The sequence below is a fragment of the Salvelinus sp. IW2-2015 genome, linkage group LG20 (genome assembly GCF_002910315.2).
Source record: "Salvelinus sp. IW2-2015 linkage group LG20, ASM291031v2, whole genome shotgun sequence".
In the NCBI taxonomy this organism is placed as follows: domain Eukaryota; kingdom Metazoa; phylum Chordata; class Actinopteri; order Salmoniformes; family Salmonidae; genus Salvelinus; species Salvelinus sp. IW2-2015.
Genome location: NC_036860.1, coordinates 28,241,411 through 28,263,462, shown reverse-complemented (window position 1 = coordinate 28,263,462; position 22,052 = coordinate 28,241,411). Strand labels below are relative to the sequence as shown.

The 22,052-nt window shown below is 41.0% G+C and overlaps 1 protein-coding gene across 6 annotated transcripts in view; it reads right to left on the bottom strand.

The window, feature by feature from the left end:
* Positions 1-22,052, bottom strand: part of LOC111981284 (CAP-Gly domain-containing linker protein 2-like) — a 73,953-nt gene that overhangs the window by 41,284 nt on the left and 10,617 nt on the right. For all 6 annotated transcript variants that reach the window (XM_024012498.2, XM_070449324.1, XM_024012497.2 and 3 more), the window contains exon 3: positions 13,354-13,895. In XM_024012498.2, the coding sequence (XP_023868266.1) occupies positions 13,354-13,895 (542 nt within the window). The remainder of the gene's footprint in view (positions 1-13,353; positions 13,896-22,052) is intronic.

Sequence of the window (22,052 nt, the reverse complement as noted above, 5' to 3'; positions counted from 1 at the left end):
TTTTTGCTCGTTTGTTTCTGGGCATGTGGTATTTTTGTTATTTCAGATGCCCCCAAAATGTGTATACTTGAAAAAAATATATGTCGTTTGTGACATCCTTTTCCAACTGTGCAAAGATGTTCTTACAGGTTTAAAAATGAGGTATGTAGTGTGGCGAAATCCTGCACGACGCCTTCACCGCTACAGTATATACTGTGTACCAAAAAAGGTAACAATAACCATTGGGCTACTTTCAGTGACAATGGAGTGTTGCCTTTTTAGAAGGTGGGATTGGGATGTTATGCATGTATCCCATAGTGACACTAAAGGACGTAGACACATAAGGGTGAAATCAGAAAGGTATCTTGGTGTTGCATGGGGAGACATCGGAGTTGACAACTCGGAGTTGACAACGGAGCGACGGAGCTGATGTGTAATCGTGCATGACTGAAAAAGCTGATATGGCCTACATTCTATGTCTGAAAAGGTCCCAGCCGGTTACGCTAGTGCGATCAGACAGACTGATGATAAAGAAACGTACTCCATCTAAAGTTCAATCGTCTACAAACAGTGGACCGATGCAAACAGAGATCCATTTTCAGTGTTTTGGAATGCCATGACAACAACAATATTGTGTCCTCTCCCAAACCACCCAAAATAATAATAATATAAAATCTAAGATAATCAGACATGGTATACTGTAAATTGACATACAACTTTACAAGCATCATCATGGCATGCACTAGGCTATACTCGACCTATGCTGCAGCGAATTGACCTGTCGTGAGAAAAAAATGACCAGCTGATGAGATAAATGAACTGTGCACACGCTTCATACTTAGATGCGCTGTCTGTTGCCAAGCAGCACCAACAATATACTTTTGGAACGCCCCACGTGATGATTGGCATGTGATTTGCTAGTGTCAAAGGAGGCCAAACTCACGAGAAAACCCAACCATATCCAACATGCATCTGGCGTGCTCCGAACTCAAATTCACATATAAGCAAAGGTACTTACGTAGCCCGAGTTGGCTAAAAGCACATCCACTATAACCATGGAAAAAGCACAGGTAGAACTGATACTACCTCTGTCTGTAACAATGGAAAAAAGTGTGCATCAATATATCCCATCTTTAAAATGTTTTTTTTTTAAATTCTGTGTATTTAATCTAAACCCACTGTTAGCACATACAGATGTAGGATCTTAATTTGAGGCAGTTTGCTACAGCAGGAAAATAATCCAGCAGCAACAAGAAATGTGAAGAGTTTTAGATTAAAAGAGTTTTAGATTACTTGATATTCTGTTTCTTTGTTTTTCTATTGAATATTAGGGGCACGTTTTTAATTAAAAGAATCCCAGTGATAGAAATGGAAGTAAATGTAATCAGAATGTTTTTAATACTCATTTAAGAGTAATAATAGAGTAATCCAATGTATTATGTTACTTATTACTTTCGTTGCCACGTAATCTGTAATCAACAACTGATTAAAAGTAATTCGCCCAAACAATAACCTAACAAACAGGCCAATCGCCAATGAGTGAAATAAACTTTCCTTGATCTTCACTAAACCAAAATAAACAAATAAACCAATATAAATACAGATTCTCAACGATCGATTCGATATCATATCTCTTTCCACATAAACAAGAAATATAAAGGTTATTTTTTTATAAACATGATGAACACACACATTATGTCATCATCCTAGAGGCCAAACAATGATATCATCCATGCCAGTGTGTATCTCTTACTCAAAGCACTGCAGGGAGCAGAACAATGAAATTCTGTCTAAATTCATCTGATAGCAAAACCTGGTATAGCTTTCACTCTCTTTTCAATCCCCCAAAGGACTCTCCTGTTCTTTCACAGAGTCATATTGATTCCACTTCTGGCTGTGAGAAGATATTGTTTTCTAAATGGTATGATGACAGCACAAATGCAAATAACAAAGACTGAGATGTTATTGCTCCACAAGGCGTATTTACTGGAAAAAATACACTCCATTTCACAACTTGGTAAAACTTCCTATTAATACTGTCTTTATAATGGATTATAAGCACATTTATAAAATCTTATGAGCTACGCATAATGCATTATAATCCATGAAATAGGCACTAATAATTGCTCATTAACATCTATATCTATATCCATAGAGCATTATGACAAGGCTGTATAATGCCTTAATGCCTTATATTGCCCTCACACCATTCTCATAGCGTTATAATACATTATAATGAGGTAGAGGGAATTCATAGTGTTATCCACAATCATTAAAAAAAATGTTGTGTGTGAATGTAGTAGAGATGGACAATGTCTGTCACTGAAATTAGTTGGTGGAGAATAGTGCTTTGTTCACTTCCCAACATCTGACTCATGACTACTGCCATCTTGTTTTGAGTCACATCTTCTCCAGACTGATCCCGGGACACAGAGGCCTTTTGTGAGTGGGCTAGAGAAGAACCTACAGTAATTGCCTTTATGGAAAGCGAAAAGAGCATAACTTACTTACAGCACACTGCCCTTATGGATAGCATGGCATTGTCAGCACAGAGCGGTTTCCAGTGAATTATAATGTTGTATTCATCAAATTCATACAAATCAGTTGTGCTGTAGGTTGTCTTGTCATGACGTGTTTTAAGAACTTACTGCTGATGTTTGAGGATAAAAACTGCACAATGAATGTTGAGGGTTTGTCACGGCCGTCAAAAGGAGGAGACCAAGGCGCAGCGTGGTATGCATACATTCTTCTTGAATCTAAGAATGAACACTGAACAAAACTAACAAAATAACAAAACGAACCGTGAAGCTATACAAATGAGTGCTGACAGGCAACTACACATAGACAAGAACCCACGAACACAAAAGGGAAAATGGCTACCTAAATATGATCCCCAATCAGAGACAACGATAAACAGCTGCCTCTGATTGGGAACCATATCAGGCCACCATAGACATATAAATCACCTGGACCTACAACAACCCTTGACATACAAAAACCCTAGACAATACAAAAATAACGTACCCACCCTAGTCACACCCTGACCTAACCAAAATAGAAAGAAAACAGAGATATCTCAGGTCAGGGCGTGACAGGGTTGATCGATTAATTGATCAATTGAATTGATCGATTAATACATGTTTATAATAAATAATAAACTTTATTTATTATAATAAGTATAAATAATTATAAATATTATAATATAATATTTATTATATATAGTGTAACGACCCTGGGTTTATAAGCGCGGAAATCGACTCTGCCGCACGAGCGTGCTTTTGCGGCACAGTCGATAGCGCGCCGGACCTCGGGCTAGAAGGTCGAGGGTTCGAGACCTGCTCCCTGCTGTTTCATTACAATATAATTATTTATTAATAATKATTATTAATAAATAATAATGATAGTGATGTCAATGTCAATGTGAGTCAAAACAGGTTAAATATCTCAACTTCCACTCCTTCTCATCCACATATGGTGCACATTTGTACGTGAAATACGAGTAGTGTCACTGTAACATCCTCACTGCCTCTGAGAAGAGAAGCTCCAGCTTAACGTGGCAGACAGACACATTCATCACCCGTGAATCTACATAGAGATAACAAAAACACTCCCAAAGAACATCGAGTCCTCTCTTCCTAACTCATTTTGTTTACTTATGGGGATGGAAGGTAGCCTAGTGGTTAGAGCGTTAGACTAGTAGCCGCAAGATCAAATCCACGAGCTGACAAGGTAAAAATCTGTCCTTCTACCCCTGAGCAAGGCAGTTCCCCTGGTGTCAATGATGTGGATGTCAATTAAGGTAGCCCCCCACACCTCTCTGATTCAGAGGGGTTGGGTTAAATACGGAAGACACATTTCAGTTGAATGCATTCAGTTGTACAACTAACTAGGTATTCCCCTTTCCCTAAACCTGCACAGCATGACACACCATGTACAAAACAGCTTTCACACCAAGGAAAACATGCTGTGTGAAATAGACCACAACCTAGCTTGTCAAAACATAAGGAGAAGTCATTGACCTGGGTTGACAAAATAGGACATCTTGCTGGTTCACTGTTATCTGAGTGTTCCATCCCTAACCTGTCAATTTTCATGGGCTGGTACGAGATAACTGTGATGGAAAAGTGTGAAAGCCATGAGGCAAAACACAGTAGTGGGCTGCTTGTGATGCCAGTTGGATGGATGACTGCATAAGGATTCACAGATTAAAGCCTGAGTGTGCCTGCCAGCAGTGCAGAGACAGCGAGTCAGCAACATACTGTAAGACTCCTCTTGGCTACTGCCACTCTAACTTCCTGTTTATCTGAAAGTTGGCCTGAGATGTGACTCAAAGCGACTCAGTTTTAGTGCCAAGACACAGAGAGCTACACCAGGGCACAAGGCTGTGATATCTGTGTCTATGATTTCAAATGGAGGTTAGACAGATGCACTATAAGATACAGTAAGGTGATATGAAGTGTAACCCTGAGGCTAGTCTCTCTTAAGACATCATATTGAGGATGTGTAAGACCAGTCTTATGAGTCAATTAGTTTGCCTTGCATTAAAAAAATATATAACTTCCACCAACTGTGTTATTGTGCTATGCAGATAGTGAAATATACATCAATAAAACATAATTAATAGAGATGGTTAAATGTTTTTTACAGGTTATTTTGCACATATTCACTGTATTACGGAAGAGTATTAGGGCCAAGTGAAGATAAAGAATAAACGGCGATAGATGGTGGTGCTTGGATTTTTTTGTTGTTGCACGGATAGTACTTAAACTCRAAATACTTTAGAGAGTTGAAATTTTGAGAATAATGTCCAAATAAAATTTGGTGATTAGTTGCAATATTTCCATAATAAAATCGAAATACAATTTTGAGAATAAAGTATTTTAAGAATAAAGTCTAAAACTTTTGATATTTTTAGTTGGCTACTGCTACCTAACGGTATTGCGTACACATTATGCGTAACCGCAGCATTCAAACGAGGCTGCAATGAAACCTAATGGGACTGTAGCGACTGTGTTAGCATCAAAATCCGGGGTGTTAGCTATGTTTCTATTCAAGCGTTGATTGACATGGAAATAAACCAATAGTATTGAGAAAATATGAAAAAAACGGACCCCTCTGATGCTGTACGTTACATCGTGACGTGTCACGAAGTAACGTAAAGCATGCATTATGCAACTCATTGTGTGCCATACAGCCTCTTTCCACCAGGGGTAGCGTGTTTCTCACAGATTAAAAACAAGCGTAACCATATACACTTGTAAGAAACCTTGATTACTATGGTCCTGTGTGGCTCAATTGGTAGAGCATGGTGCTTTCAATGCCAGGGTTGTGGGTTTGTATTCCCACGGGAGACCAATAAGTACGTTTTTCTGGATAAGAGTGTCTGCTAAATAATGTAAATTATTTATGATTTTTGTTTAAATKAGCTTTAGTATTAATACTATTATGGCTAATATTAAACACATTTTTCATGAGTATGGTGCTAACAGCAGTGGTCATCAATAACACACTGAATCAATCAATAATTCATTGCATAAGACTGATGTGCAGAATCATAAAAAGAATACCACCGTGCCAACCTCTGATCTGCATTTACACAAGCAAACCCGTCACCTGCTGACAAAGAGCTTTCGTTTTTTTGCTCTCACGTTTGCTGTGTTCACATATTTTGAAGTATACAGTTGAAGTTGGAAGTTTATATACACCTTACCCAAATACTATAGCTTGTTAACAAGAAATTTGTGGAGTGGTTGAAAAAAACGAGTTTTAATGACTCCAACCTAAATGTATGTAAACTTCTGACTTCAACTGTAATTTATGCAGCAGCATACAATACATTTTGGGACTCACCTTGCTGACAAACTTCCGACTTCAACTGTATTTGCTGTGCCAACCTGTTCACGAGTGCTATGTGTTCAATCATTGTGAAATCTCATGTGTGCAATAATGCATGGCAATAACGCATATCCTAAATAACTCACGTGTGCCATCTATTAAACTTGTTTGCAAATGACATTTGAAACGTGACATTCCTGCGTGCCTCTCTTTCTGCTCTTGATTGTTTAAAGGTGAAGAAAATGAACGGGACTCCCTAAAAGACCAAAGTGCACACTCCGTTCGGTGATCTTTTACAGCATGTCACCATACTGCAATAGTTATTAACTATGTGGAATGTTTCTGGACTATTGGCTTCCCTGTAAACAGGTACTGACAGGAGGCATGAGCCACCTCCTTCAGGCTCCTTCCCAGCCATCACCTCCTCGTTAGCAGCCTGTAGCTGTTTTTGGGAGTGTAGCGATGCCGTTTCTTGGGCTGTTGTTGGGCTTTTCCTGTCAAAATACAGTTTTAAAAAAAATTGTGTGTTCATGCAACATAATTTATTACGATAGTGCCATAGGAAATGGACTCACAATTGTGGATATCATTTCCATATAATCCAACATAACGTTATTGCATATTTCATGGTGTAACTTCTGCTTCCAACTCACACTCTCAAACATGTAGATAACATTCCAGCCCACTTTCCAGCTCACAAACACATAGATCTCCTGAACGCAGCTCACTCTACAGATCCCAATCACTGTAATTCTGATCACCTGTTCACACATCTGTAGGTCATTTACACACACTATTTAGTTCAGTTCCTTGCACTCCATCATTGTAAGGTATTGTTTGTTTTTGTTACATGGTCTAGTCGGAGCTGATCATTTTTCCGTATTAGCCCTCCCGTGTATCATAGTTTTTGGCCATCCTCACTTACGACGCCTTTTTGCCTATTCCCTGCCTGTACTTTTGCCTATCTGATTTCCTGTCATCAACCTCTTGCCTGATCTCCCGGACTACGTGATTAGCTTTCCCCTGCCTGTACTGTTACCTGTTTGGACTCCCTGTGAATGACCTTCTGCCTGTCCCTGGACCCAGCTACCTGCCTCCTCCTGTGGTCCTTTCCTAATAAACACCTGCTGCGCCCTGCGCTTCAAACCTGTGTCTGTCTCCCATTGTATTCATTACACATGGAAGTTTGTGTTACAACTGTTGTTAGTTGTTATACTTCTTTTTAATATTAATATTGTTGCTTTATACAGTAATTTACTAACGTTAAGTAGTTTATACAATGATTTGTCTCGTGCTAATGGAAGTTATAATATTAACCCTATTCATTCTCATGCTCTGTTCATTAATTAAAGTAACATTATGTTCCTTCATCTCTTTGAACAGAATCACAATCCATCCCCTCTCAAAATAAAGTTCCCTACTTTGTGTAACTCATATATTTTACGTTATTTATTTATTTATCAAGACATCAAATGGTGAGAGTCAATTGAATTACTTCTGAGTTCATCAATTGTTAATTCAATCAATAGTTCATTTTTCGTGTCATCATCACTGAGAGCCATCATGACTCTCAAAAGCTGTGACAGCCGCAATTTACTTAACGCCATTTTTAAACAGACCCGGCAGAGCTCCATTGCTTTCTTTAATCACGCAGAGACGGGCAGCGTGGAGGTCTCGTCGTTGATTTTTGTGCTTTACAATGGTACTAATTTTACAGTTGACCTGGAAGTATTACATTTTTTTAACGCTAAAATAAGGTAGTGTACGGAACACTGTGATGTACGGAACCAGCCATAATCACATACGACCGCATAAGCACGGAGCATTGTACACAGGTGTACGAAATACATATTAGGAAGTCTGTCACCTCTCCTCCTCAGACCTCACCCTCAAGTATCAACCCTGCACTAGTCAAGTGTGGCCCCTCCTCTTCAACCCTTCTCACCTCTGCATTGGTCAGTTGTCAGCCCTGCTCTAGTCAAGCCTCACTTCTCCTTCTCACTCCTTACCCACAATAATAAATACCTTTTCCATTGGCCCGAAATACATACTAAGAGCTGACAACCACAACAACAACAACAACACATGTAGAATTACAAGCTTAACTAGTGCAGGGTTGATACTTGACTAGGGGAGAGGTGAGGGTTGAAAAGGAGGAGTGACACTTTACCAGTGCAGAGTTGATACTTGACTAGGKGAGGGTTGAGGAGGAGGGGTGACACTTGACTAGAGGAGGGTTGATACTTGAGGGGTGAGGTCTGAGGAGGAAGAATGATGAAGTTATAATATGTATTCCGTACATTGCTGTTGATTTCACTTTACACAAAGGCCAATAGCTCATCCAAGTCCGTGTGGTTCCTCCTTAATATTGTGAAGTAACTACAATGTTGTTGATCCATCCTCACTTTTCTCCTATCACAGTCATTAAACTCTGTAACTGTTTTAATGTCACCATTGGCCTCATGGTGAAATCCCTGAGCGGTTTYCTTCCTCTCCGGCAACAGAGTTAGGAAGGACGGCTGTATCTTTGTAGTGACTGGGTGTATTGATACACCATCCTAAGTGTAATTAATAACTTCACCATGCTCAAAGAGATATTCAATGTCTGCTTTAGTTTTTTTTACTCATCTACCAATAGGTGCCCTCTTCTTGAGGCATTGGAAAACCTCCCAGTTCTTTGTGGTTGAATCTGTGTTTGAAATTCACTGCTTGACTGAGGGACCTTACAGATACTTTTATGGGCTCTATTTTCAGCTGGCGTTAAGGTGGCGCTAGTGTCAAACGCACGTTAATTTGCAAATTCATCATGTAAAACTTGGTGCACTGACATTTTACAGCACTAACACCAGGTTCGGTAATTTACCTGTCTAACATCAGCAAGCATGTGCTCAGATGGGAGAGGTGGAAATATTTAAGATGTGTCCTTAAAAACATGATCCAAAGTTCTAATTTCAGGCAGCGCTGGTTGGGATATTTAAGACCAACCAAAAGCTGGTGTTAGCTGTAACAGGCTGACTACACCGCTCGCGTCGCGTGGGTTGCAAAATAAATKTWGACATACATGTTATTCAATTATTGCGCGCGCCAACGAGCGTCTGCGTTGCCAAGGGCTAAAATAGAAGTCAGTTCTATTTCTGACGCAGATCACGCTGCAAGTCCTGCCTCTCCCATCTCCTCATTGGTTTATAGTAGCAGCTACCCACGTGCCACCTCCTCATTGGTTACACCCACGTGGGTGACTGAAAGACAAACAAGGTCAGTGCCGGTAATGCACCTAATTTATGAAAGCTGCCAATCGCAATATAAAGTCAAGAGAAGAAAAAGCCTGGAAGGAAGAGAGATGACTAGAAACGATTCGGTTGACCGTTTTATGTGTAGATKAATTGGCGGAGTAGAGGATCTTGTGTATTTCAGGTAAAATAACAACTCAATGTTTATATCCCAGGACAAATTAGCTCGCAACAGCAAGCTAGCTAAATAGGACAAATTAGCTAGCAAGTGCAAGCTAGCTAGCTAAATTGCCATAAATATTTAATGCTTTTCGACCTGTCCCCAAATTAATAKAATTGGTTCAGATATTGATATTTTAACCTGMGTGTCGTGATCGCGTTTTGTGTGGGGGGACAAAATACATTTATGCACGACGGCGCACGATGGCGCATGCGCGCAGCCGGTTTGGGTTCCGTGTAACACAGTTGATTATGGCATGCATTTTGACAGCGGAAATGAACTTCTCTTGGGTAGGGGGCAGCATTCGGAATTTTGAATGAAAAGCATGCCCAAATTAAACTGCCAGCTACTCATCCCCACAAGATAAGATATGCATATTATTCATAGATTTGGATAGAAAACACTCTGAAGTTTCAAAAACTGTTTGAATCATGTCTGTGAGTATAACAGAACTTATTTAGCAGGCAAAACCCCGAGGACAAAMCATTCAGATAATWGTTTTTTGAGTTCACTCTCTTTTCAATGAGATTTCATTGGGAAACCAGATTTCGAAGCGAATTGCTTGCAGTTCCTACGGCTTCCACTAGATGTCAACAGTCCTGAGAAATAGGTTGAGGTTATTCCTTTGTGTATTGAAGAAGTACGGCCATCTTGAAGGAGGGTCACTTGAAGTGTCCTGTTTGTTAGAAGCCGTGAMCAGAAAGCTAGCTACAGTTGGTTTTAATCCTGTATTGAACACAGATCATCCCGTCTTCATTTTTATCGATTATTTACATAAAAAAATACCTAAAGTTGTATTACAAAAGTAGTTTGACATTTTTTGGCAAAGTTTACAGGTARCCTTTGAGATATTTTGTAGTCACGTTTCACAATTTGGAACCGGTGTTTTTCTGGATCAAACGCGCCAAATAAATGGACATGTTGGATATATATCGACGGAATTAATCGAACAAAAGGACCATTTGTGATGTTTATGGGACATATTGGAGTGCCAACAACAGAAGCTCGTCAAAGGTAAGGCATGAATTATATTTTTATTTCTGCGATTTGTGTCGCGCCTGCAGGGTTGAAATATGCTTCTCTCTCTTTGTTTACAATGGTGCTATCTTCAGAAAATAGCATTGTTTGCTTTTGCCAAAAAGCCTATTTGAATTCTGACATGTTGGCTGGATTCACAACCAGTGTAGCTTTAATTTGGTATCTTTCATGTGTGATTTAATTTTTATAGTAATTCATTTGAATTTGGCACTCTGGATTTTCTCTGTCTTTTTGCCAAGTGAGACAGTAGCGTCCCGCCTAAACTCAGATTTTTGGATATAAATATGAACTTTTCCGAACAAAACAATCATGTATTGTGTAACATGAAGTCCTATGAGTGTCATCTGATGACGATCATCAAAGGTTAGTGATTCATTTTATCTCTATTTCTGCTTTTTGTTACTCCTCTCTTTGGCTGGAAAATTGGCTGTCTTTTTCTGTGACTTGGCTCTAACCTAACATAATCGTTTGGTGTGCTTTCGTCGTAAAACCTTTTTGAAATCGGACACTTTGGCTGGATTTACAACAAGTGTAGCTTGTTGTAATTTAAATTATGGGATTTCTGTTGTTTTGAATTTGGCGCCCTGCAGTTTCACTGGCTGTTGRCGAGGCTACCGTCCCACATACCCTAGTGTTAAGCCTATCCAAGTGTATTTAGACATAGCCTATTGAAAAGTTGTTGTTTCATTTTGATGAGAATTTGAATTGAATTACTCACACTATTTTTTGTGAATTTAATCTTGCTTATTGACAACATTTGGCATGTCCATGCTAAGCCATAATGCAATTATATATCAGTGCGAATGCTACAGTTGAAGTCGGAAGTTTACATACACTAAGGTTGGAGTCATTAAAACTCGTTTTTCAACCACTCCACAAATTTCTTGTTAACAAACTATAGTTTTGGCAGGTCGGTTAGGACATCTACTTTGTGCATGACACAAGYCATTTTTTCAACAATCGTTTACAGACAGATTATTTCACTTATAATTCACTGTATCACAATAGTAAAACTGCATAAGTGTGGCTCTCCACCTTCTGGAGAACCGAGTTTTGAAATCAGTGGAATTCAAGTATGATAGCTAAGGAGATGGAGAAAACACCTGTCTCTGGATTACATCTTCAAACTAAGAGCAACCATGGCATCTGACAGGAGACGCGTCCATCCATGATGTATACGGGTAAGATAGTCTAGCTAGCTACATTTTCAGATATTGGTTAGCTATCTGCAGATTCATACAGGGTAGTAATGTCATGAGTTGTGATTCTGGTTCATTGTTTAGCTGGCTAGCTACATGTCTTAACAAAAGACTCCACTATGCAAGTATCCATTTCAATAGAATGTCACTGCGACAACTGTTGATAGACGCTGGTTAGCTACCTGCAGATTCATGCAGGGTAGTAACGTCATGAGTTTTGATTATGGTTCATTGTTTAGCTAACTAGCTACATGTCTTAACAAAAGACTCCACTGTGCAAGTAACCATTTCGGGTGCATTATTAAATTCAGTCTGGCCATCTACTCCGATTTCAGAGCACTCTCGTCTGAGAGTACCAGAGCGTAGAATAACTGTTGAATTTCCGAATGCAGAACACCTGTTGAATATGGCCGTTTCTGTCACGGCCGTCGAAAGAAGAGGACCAAAGCGCAGCGTGGTGAGCGTACATTTTCCTTTATTATGGAATGACGCCAACAAAACAAGAAACAAAATAAACAACCGTGAAGCTTACGAGGGCTAAGTGCCACTAACACAAGTCAACTACCCACAAACACAGGTGGGAAAAAGGGCTGCCTAAGTATGATTCCCAATCAGAGACAACGATAGACAGCTGTCCCTGATTGAGAACAATACCCGGCCAAAACATAGAAACACAAAATCATAGAAGTAAAGGACATAGAATGCCCACCCAAATCACACCCTGACCAAACCAAAAGGAGACATAAAAAAGGCTCTCTAAGGTCAGGGCGTGACAGTGTCAGTAAACGTTGGCAAAAAAGCATCATTAAATTGTTGCCAGCAGCACAGTTACAGTCACCAATGCTCTGGATAACATGAAAACAGCCTAACCATCCCTGCTAGGGTGAGTAAAATGGTAAGAGTTTGGGTGGGGGCTCAAGCTTAAGAGGGTGTGAACGATGCCGAATGGGTGTAGACAAAGAAGAGCTCTCCAGTAGGTATCAAAATATTTAAAGGCCATTTTCTCAAAAGTGAGGTTACAAGTTTATCAACTTTCAAAGCAGAATTACCTTTCCATTATTTCTCAAATGCAGTGGATGATATACCATGTTGTAGCTCTGTGTCTGTTTTTATCCAATGTAAAAAATAAAATAAAAACTACTTCCAATTTTGCTACATAAGACCTCAGGATCTCGTCACTGTATCTCTGTGCATTCAAATTGCCATCGATAAAATGCAATTGTGTTCATTGTCCGCTTTTGCCTGCCCATATCATGTCCCCACCTCCACAATGGGGTACTCTGTTCACAACGTTGACATTAGCAAACTGCTTTCCCACACAACGCCATCTGTCCGGTACAGTTGAAACCGGGATTCATCTGTGAAGAGCACACTTCTCCAGCGTGCCAGTGGCCATCGAAGCTGAGCATTTTCCCACTGAAGTTGGTTACAACGCCAAACTGCAGTCAGATCAAGACCCTGGTGAGAACGACGAGCATGCAAATGAGCATCCCTGAGACGGTTTCTGACAGTTTGTGCAGAAATTCTTTGGTTGTACAAACCCACAGTTTCATCAGCTGTCCGGGTGGCTGGTCTCAGACACAAAATTTGAGAGAAATAAGCTATTTTTGCATTTGGAAAATTTCTGGGATCTTTTATTTCACTTCATCAAACATGGGACCAAAAATTGACATGTTGCGTTTATATTTGTGTTCAGTATACTTGACCTAGAAACTATGTCTGAACCATACTGGTAACCCAACACTATGTGTGTGTGTGTGTGTGTGTGTGTGTGTGTGTGTGTGTGGTGTGTGGTGTGTGTGTGTGTGTGTTGTGTGTGTGTGTGTGTGTGTGTGTGTGTACATGTACTCACCAGCACGCGGTCTCCCACTCGAAGGTCCTTATCCCCGCCTTTCTTGACCGAGCCGCTGTCGGACATGTTGGAACCTGACTCGTTACCCGTCTTCACCGAACTGTTGAGCATGCCTTCCCTGAGTGGCATAACCACGCGCTGACCAGCGGGCGAAGCCCCGTTGACGCCATGGAGCGTCAGGTTCTGAGCCGTCAGGGAATCAGCAGAGTGGCCGTCGCTCCCTTCGCCCACCGGTTGCCTGGTGAGCTTGGAGGGSCGCGTGAAGATGCCCTGGTGTGGCTGGCACTCAAAGTAGCGCACGCCGCTCACAGAGCCGTCATTTTTGCCCAACAGGTCATTGAGGACCACCCCAGCCCACTGTCCCGGGGCGAACTGGGTCTCGCCCAGGTAGGCRATGACGCCCRGTTTGACACCGTTGACCCAGACGCGTTCGCCAACTACGTAGTCCCCCAGGACGTCGTCCCCCACCTCTGATGTTTTGGAGCACGACTTCTCCGAGGCATTGCTGCTGGGGAGTGGGGAGGTCTGCTTGTGTGGGGAGTCTATGGAGGTAGAGAAAGAGAGTATGAGATCATGTAGGCTACAATCATGGAATTCCTATTTACATTCATTACTATTGTAGACAGAGTATAGGTTACRATCACATAATTCCTATATTCATTCAAATGGACATGGATCTACAGTATGGCTTTAATTACAATGATGAAGAGCAGTGCATGCCATAGGAACAAAAGTGCCGAAGAGGGGGGAGAAAAGGCGATACATACAGGTCTACAAACAAATAATGAGAAAAATAATAAACTAAACAACGTAGCTTGTCTATAGGATTAATATTTTGTGTTGTATGCAGGTTACAGTCCAGTTTTCTCATGCATGGACACAAACTGCTGAAATAAGGAATTCAGTCATAATACAAATGTMGAAGATYTATAATAGTGATGCGTGGGTTTGAMGGGTTTAGGGTCCTGAAATATTGAATGGATGAAGAGCGGGTGGGTGGCGGGAACGTTGACTAAAGAGAAAACAATGCATTCGAAATCCAGTCACTCAAGCATCTATTTATCCAATTTCGTCATATCACATCACAAAACGGCATTTATGCGAGGTTAGCCATTACTCTACTTCCTAATGAAAACTGTGTCTGTGAGATTATCTCTCATGTAATGATGACTTGACCGGTGCTTTGCTGTTTGACACATGATGTTTAGATGAGCACTATCCATTCTGGTGAGAGAGACACAAGCTGTTAACTGTAGCAAGGAAGCTAAGCTGTGTGTTTGTGTGTGTGTGTGTGTGTGTGTGTGTGTGTGTGTGTGTGTGTGTGTGTGTGTGTGTGTGTGTACGGTTGGTGCCAGGACCGTCTCTCTGAAACCCAAACAGTGGGGGAGGGGGCCCAATGGCTGTTTTCATGCCTCAATTGCTCCCATATGTTGTGAGACCGATAGACTTGGTTGCAAAACGGGTACTACATTGAACAAAAGAATGTGGGTTTTAGCATGATAATTCAGTTTTGAAACTTAATGGGGTCTTACAATGGCATTTATGGAGGTACAGTGCCTTCAGAAAGTATTAACACCCCTTGACTTTTTCCACATTTTGTTGTGTTACTGCCTRAATTTAAAGTTATTACATTTAGATGTTGTGTTACTGACCTACACACAATACCCCATAATGTCAAAGTGGAATTTGTGTTTTTATAATTTTTTACCAATTAATACATCTGAAATGTTTTAAGTAAGTTTTAAGTATTCAACCCCTTTGTTATGGCAACCCTAAATAAGTTCAGGAGTAAAAATAATAGTGCAATAATAGTGTTTAACGTGATTTTTGAAGGACTACCTCATCTCTGTACCCCACACATATGATTATCTGTAAGGTCCCTCAGTCGAGATGTGTATTTCAAACACAGATTCAACCACAAAGAYYAGGGAGGTTTTCCAATGCATCTATTGGTACATGGATAAAACATTTTAAAGCAGACATTGAAATTCCCTTTGAGCATGGTGAAGTTATTAATTACACTTTGGATTTCGTATCAATACACGCAGTCACTACAAAAATACAGGTGTCCTTTCTAACTCGGCGGCCGGAGAGGAAGGACACTGCTCAAAAAACAGTTACTATGATAGAAAACGGAGGATGGACCAACATTGTAGTTACTTCACAATACTAACCTAAATATTCAAAAACATGCATCCTGTTTGCAATAAGGCACTAAAGTAAAACTGCAAAACATTAGGCAAAGAAATGCACTTTATGTCCTGAATACAAAGCGTTTTGTTAGTGGCATATCCAACACATCACTGAGTACCACTACATATTTTCAAGCATGGTGGTGGCTGCATCATGTTATGGGTATGCTTGTCATCGGCAAGGACTAGGGAGTAAAAAAATCACAAAAAAACAAAACAGAATAGAGCCAAGCACAGGCAAAATCCTACAGAAATACCTGGTTCAATCTGCTTTCCAACCGACACTGGGAGACAAATTCACCTTTCAGCAAGACAATAACCTAAACCACAAGGCTAAATATACACTGAAGTTGCTTACAAAGACAACATTGAATGTTTCTGAGTGGCCTAATTACAGTTTGGACTTAAATTGTCTTGAAAATCTATGGCAATACTTGAAAATGGCTGTCTAGCAATGATCAACAACCAACTTGACAGATCTTGAAGAATTAAAAAATAATAATGTGCAAATATTATACAATCCAGGTGTGCAAAGCTCTTAAGAGACTGACACAGAAAGACTCACAGCTGTAATCGCTGCCATAGGTGATTCTAACATCACCTATTGACTCAGGGGGTTGAATACTTATGTCTTCAAGATATATTGGTATTTTTTTTCTTTTCTTTTTTACAACGTTTCTTCCTCTTTGACATTAGAGTATTTTGTATAGATCGTTGGAAAAAAAAGATAATGAAATCCATTTTAATCCAACCTTGTAGCACAACAAAATGTGGAAAAAGTCAAGGGGTGTGAATACTTTCTGAAGGCACTGTATTGTATGTTCCCCCGCAGGAATGTAACATTCACCACTTAGAAAACATTTTGTATTGTACAATGTGTTTTACGTTAATTCATTAGAAATCTATACACTGTAATTGCATGAATGAAGAGTGATTATAACGTCAATCTTGATGGGTTACAGAATACAATAATGTTGTACATTAAACAAAACAAAATCAAAATGTCATTAAGGCAACTGTATTTTGATGCCAACACAAAATACACACTTTTAAGTGTAATGGGTGTTAATCATAAGTGTAATGGGTGTTTCAGCAGGTATCTAAGTAGGAAAAACATCCGTATCTAGCTTGTGTGACGATTCAAGCAGCACTGATAAATCAAACTCTAGTCTTTCTTGACAAAGACTAGGATATGCTGGATGAAACCCTGTCTACGTCCCAAATGGCAACCTATTCCCTATGTAGTGCAGTGCTACTTTTGGCAAGGACCCATAGGGCTCTGGTCAAAAGTAGTGCACTATTTGGGGAATTTAGAGCCATTTGGGACACTGCCCCTGCTTCCAACAGCTACTCTTTCTGGCCATAACTAATGTGTGTTTGAAAAGGCCTATTAAATCTGAACTTCCACTATATTTGGGATTCTTATAGAAAATGGTATAGCCTACGATTTTCAGTTGCTAGTGTACATTAAAATGTAATTTTAACACCAAATAAAGTGATTTATAATGAGACAATGAAAGTCACTTGTACCCTTCATATTTCAAGTTATTATACCTCCAAAACACAGATACTTTTTTTTACCAAACAAAGCTTTGCACATCGGCCACATGACAATGAGGACAATGTCCTGTGAGGTCATGTGTGTGTGCTTGCGTGGGAAATGTGTGTGTACTATGCAGTATGTTTGTGTTGGTGTGTATGTGTGAGGTAATAAAGTGTGTGGAGTAGCAGGTGCTGTATGTAATATCATGTGCAGTAGCAGGGGGTATGGGTGTGTGAGCATGCTCCTGCTTGTGCATGTTGTGTGTATCACATGTGTGAGCTTTGTCAACACCATGGCCCTGTGCCACATCACTGGGCCAACACAGAGAAGAACCCTACCCACCCCCTTCTCCCTCTACAAGTCCCAGCCAGACAAACAAGCATGCACCAAAAAAGACAGGCACAGTGCTAGTCCAAGTGGCTGGGTTGCCGGGGCAACGGAAGATCGAGGGGAAAATGAGGCGGGCAGGAGGAAGAGCAAGAACACAGGCCTCACTTTCACTATTGTGCCTAGCCACCTCCCACCACCATCTGAATCCAACTATTCAAACCAGCCCTACACAATCACCCCACCACAACTCCTTAGAACACCCCCTCCCTCTCCCTCACACTCACTCACTCGCTCTTCCCTTGCTCTCTCCCTCTTCATCTCTCTCTTTCTCTCTCTCTCTCTCTCTCTCTGATTGAGAACTGAAAGCTTTCAGAGACTTAAGTCCAATAAGTGAAGTTGAAAATTTCTTTGGCTTCCTTAATAATAAACTGATGTTAATTCCTTATAAAAATACTATAGCTAATGTGTAGCATTCACGGTTGTGGGGCTGATTTTAAGGACAGTGAGAGAAGGAGAGACTAGGACTAGGCTTTTAGGTGCGATACCTAAACACTTTTCTCTCTGTTATGATTCTTTGTTTCGACAGTTACAAGGACATGACCTCTAAAGTTAGAACCACTGGGAGCAGTTATGAGGTAATACCATGTCAGCTTTTATGAGATTGACAAAAGATTTTTAGCAGGGTTGGGTCATTCCATTTCAATTCAGTCAATTTAATTTTCAAGGAAATTCTCCTAAATGCTTCTCTATAACCAAGATTCCATCCTGTAAAGTACACGTTGGACGAAAAATGTCACGACAGGCCTGTTGGAAAGAGCAAATTTGTCTAAACTTTCCAAATGTTGACAAAACAAAATACACTAGACAAGGTGGGATCTTTTTGTGTCTGTTAAATATATTATGCAAGAAATGGAGGTGGAAACGCCTTTATGTGCAAATATTTATAGTATAACCATCATATTGAAGTAAACTTGGAGTGGCGCGATGATATGTTGCGTGGTCCTCCAACTACGACTCCGGAAAGCACGCAGTAAAATAAGTAATGATGAACTTGAAAGGGTGGAGAATGTGCAAGGTGATGAGCTTAATGCTGCTTTCCAATAAATATTGAGGGTCTTATTCTGGTGACATGATGATAGATGCTTGGCTGCCGTTTGACAAATAAAAATWATCTGKCTCTTATCCATAATCTCATCAAGTAGGTAGCCTACACGCACTGTATCTGCGAGTTGTTGGCTAGACCGCACTTGCCAAGACCAGAGTGGGCTTTTTTTTGTTGCTGACAAAACCTCCAGTAGAGTTGAACATGCGATGAAAACCCATTTAACTTGTATTTTTGATTTGTAGGTGGGAATTTAAACGCCACAGTTATCTTTATGTTCACTATGTTATCACACACAGCCTTTAATCTGCAACAAGTTAATTTGATGGAAACACGTCTGGTGGGAAAATGCGCATATTGTTTTTATGTAGATTTTAGAATATTCATATAAAAAGCTGTCAYCAATTGGATGGAAACCTAGCTTATGAGAACATTTTTKAATTGGAATTTCAGTCTACTCCCTGAATTGACTGAATTTAAATTGAATTTACCACAACCCAGATTTGTTGTCCCTAATACAGTTGAAGTCGGAAGTATACATACAGTACACTTAGGTTGGAGTCAGTAAAATTCGTTTTTCAACCACTCCAAAAATTTCTTGTTAACAAACTATAGTTTTGGCAAGTCGGTTAGGATATCTAACCGAGATTATTTCACTTATAATTCACTGTATCACAATTCCAGTGGGTCAGAAGTTTACATACACTAAGTTGACTGTGCCTTTAAACAGCTTGGGAAATTCCAGAAAATTATGTCATGGCTTTCAAAGCTTCTGATAGGCTAATTTGACAATATTTGACATTATTTGAGTAAAATTGTGGATGTACTTCAAGGCCTACCTTCAAACTCAGTGCCTCTTTGCTTGACAACAGTGGGAAAATCAAAAGAAATCAGCCAAGACCTCGTAAAAAAAAATTGTAGACCTCCACAAGTCTGGTTCATCCTTGGGAGCAATTTCCAAACGCCTGAAGGTACCACGTTCATCTGTACAAACAATTGTACAAAAGTATAAACACCATGGGACCACGCAGCTGTCATACCGCTCAGGAAGGCGACTGTCTCTCTGTCTCCTAGAGATTAACGTACTTTGGTGCGAAAAGTGCAAATCAATCCCAGAACAACAGCAAAGGACCTTGTGAAGATGCTGGAGGAAACAGGTACAAAAGTATCTATATCCACAGTAAAACGAGTCCTATATCGACATAACCCGAAAGGCCACTCAGCAAGGAAGAAGCCACTGCTCCAAAACTGCCATAAAAAGGACAGACTACGGTTTGCAACTGCACATGGGGACAAAGATCGTACTTTTTGGGAAATGTCCCTCTGGTCTGATGAAACAAAAATAGAACTGTTTGGCCATAATCACCAAATAAAATCAAATCAAATCAAATTTTATTAGTCACAATACACATGGTTAGCAGATGTTAATGCGAGTGTAGCGAAATGCTTGTGCTTCTAGTTCCGACAATGCAGTAATAACCAACAAGTAATCTAACCTAACAATTCCAACTACTACCTTATACACACACACAAGTGTAAAGGGATAAAGAATATTGTACATAAAGATATATGAATGAGTGGTGGTACAGAACGGCATGGCAAGATGCAGTAGATGGTTAGAGTACGGTATATACATTTGAGATGAGTACTGTAGGGTATGTAAACATAAATGGCATAGTTTAAAGTGGCTAGTGGTACATGTATTACATAAAGATGGCAAGATGCAGTAGATGATATAGAGTACAGTATATACATATGAGATGGGTAATGTAGGGTATGTAAACATTATATTAAGTGGCATTGTTTAAAGTGGCTAGTGGTACATTTTTACATAATTTCCATCAATTCCCATTTTTAAAGTGGCTGGAGTTGAGTCAGTATGTTGGCAGCGGCCGCTAAATGTTAGTGGTGGCTGTTTAACAGTCTGATGGCCTTGAGATAGAAGCTGTTTTTCAGTCTCTCGGTCCCTGCTTTGATGCACCTGTACTGACCTCTCGCCTTCTGGATGATAGCGGGGTGAACAGGCAGTGGCTTGGGTGGTTGTTGTCCTTGATGATCTTTATGGCCTTCCTGTGACATCGGGTGGTGTAGGTGTCCTGGAGGGCAGGTAGTTTGCCCCCGGTGATGCGTTCTGCAGACCTCACTACCCTCTGGAGAGCCTTACGGTTGTGGGCGGAGCAGTTGCCGTACCAGGCGGTGATACAGCCCGACAGGATGCTCTCGATTGTGCATCTGTAGAAGTTTGTGAGTGCTTTTGGTGACAAGCCGAATTTCTTCAGCCTCCTGAGGTTGAAGAGGCGCTGCTGCGCCTTCTTCACAACGCTGTCTGTGTGGGTGGACCAATTCAGTTTGTCCGTGATGTGTACACCGAGGAACTTAAAACTTTCCACCTTCTCCACTACTGACCGTCAATGTGGATAGGGGGGTGCTCCCTCTCGCTGTTTCCTGAAGTCCACAATCATCTCCTTTGTTTTGTTGACGTTGAGTGTGAGGTTTATTTCCTGACCCACACTCCGAGGGCCCTCACCTCCTCCCTGAGGCCGTCTCGTCGTTGTTGGTAATCAAGCCTACCACTGTAGTGTCATCCGCAAACTTGATGATTGAGTTGGAGGCGTGCATGGCCACGCAGTCGTGGGTGAACAGGGAGTACAGGAGAGGGCTCAGAACGCACCCTTGTGGGGCCCCAGTGTTGAGGATCAGCGGGGTGGAGATGTTGTTACCTACCCTCACCACCTGGGGCGGCCCGTCAGGAAGTCCAGGACCCAGTTGCACAGGGCGAGGTCGAGACCCAGGGTCTCGAGCTTGATGACGAGTTTGGAGGGTACTATGGTGTTAAATGCTGAGCTGTAATCGATGAACAGCATTCTCACATGGGTATTCCTCTTGTCCAGATGGGTTAGGGCAGTGTGCAGTGTGGTTGCGATTGCGTCGTCTGTGGACCTATTGGGTCGGTAAGCAAATTGGAGTGGGTCTAGGGTGTCCGTAGGGTGGAGGTGATATGGTCCTTGACTAGTCTCTCAAAGCACTTCATGATGACGGAAGTGAGTGCTACGGGGCGGTAGTCGTTTAGCTCAGTTACCTTAGCTTTCTTGGGAACAGGAACAATGGTGGCCCTCTTGAAGCATGTGGGAACAGCAGACTGGGATAGGATTGATTGAATATGTCCGTAAACACACCACGCAGCTGGTCTGCGCATGCTCTGAGGACGCGGCTGGAATGCCGTCTGGGCCTGCAGCCTTGCGAGGGTTAACACGTTTAAATGTTTTACTCACCTCGGCTGCAGTGAAGGAGAGCCCGCAGGTTTTGGTAGGGGGCCGTGTCAGTGGCACTGTATTTCCTCAAAGCGGGCAAAAAAAGTTGTTTAGCCTGTCTGGGAGCAAGACATCCTGGTCCGCGACGGGGCTGGTTTTCTTTTTGTAATCCGTGATTGACTGTAGACCCTGCCACATACTCTTGTGTCTGAGCTGTTGAATTGCGACTCGATTTTGTCTCTGTACTGGGACTTAGCCTGTTTGATTGCCTTGCGGAGAGA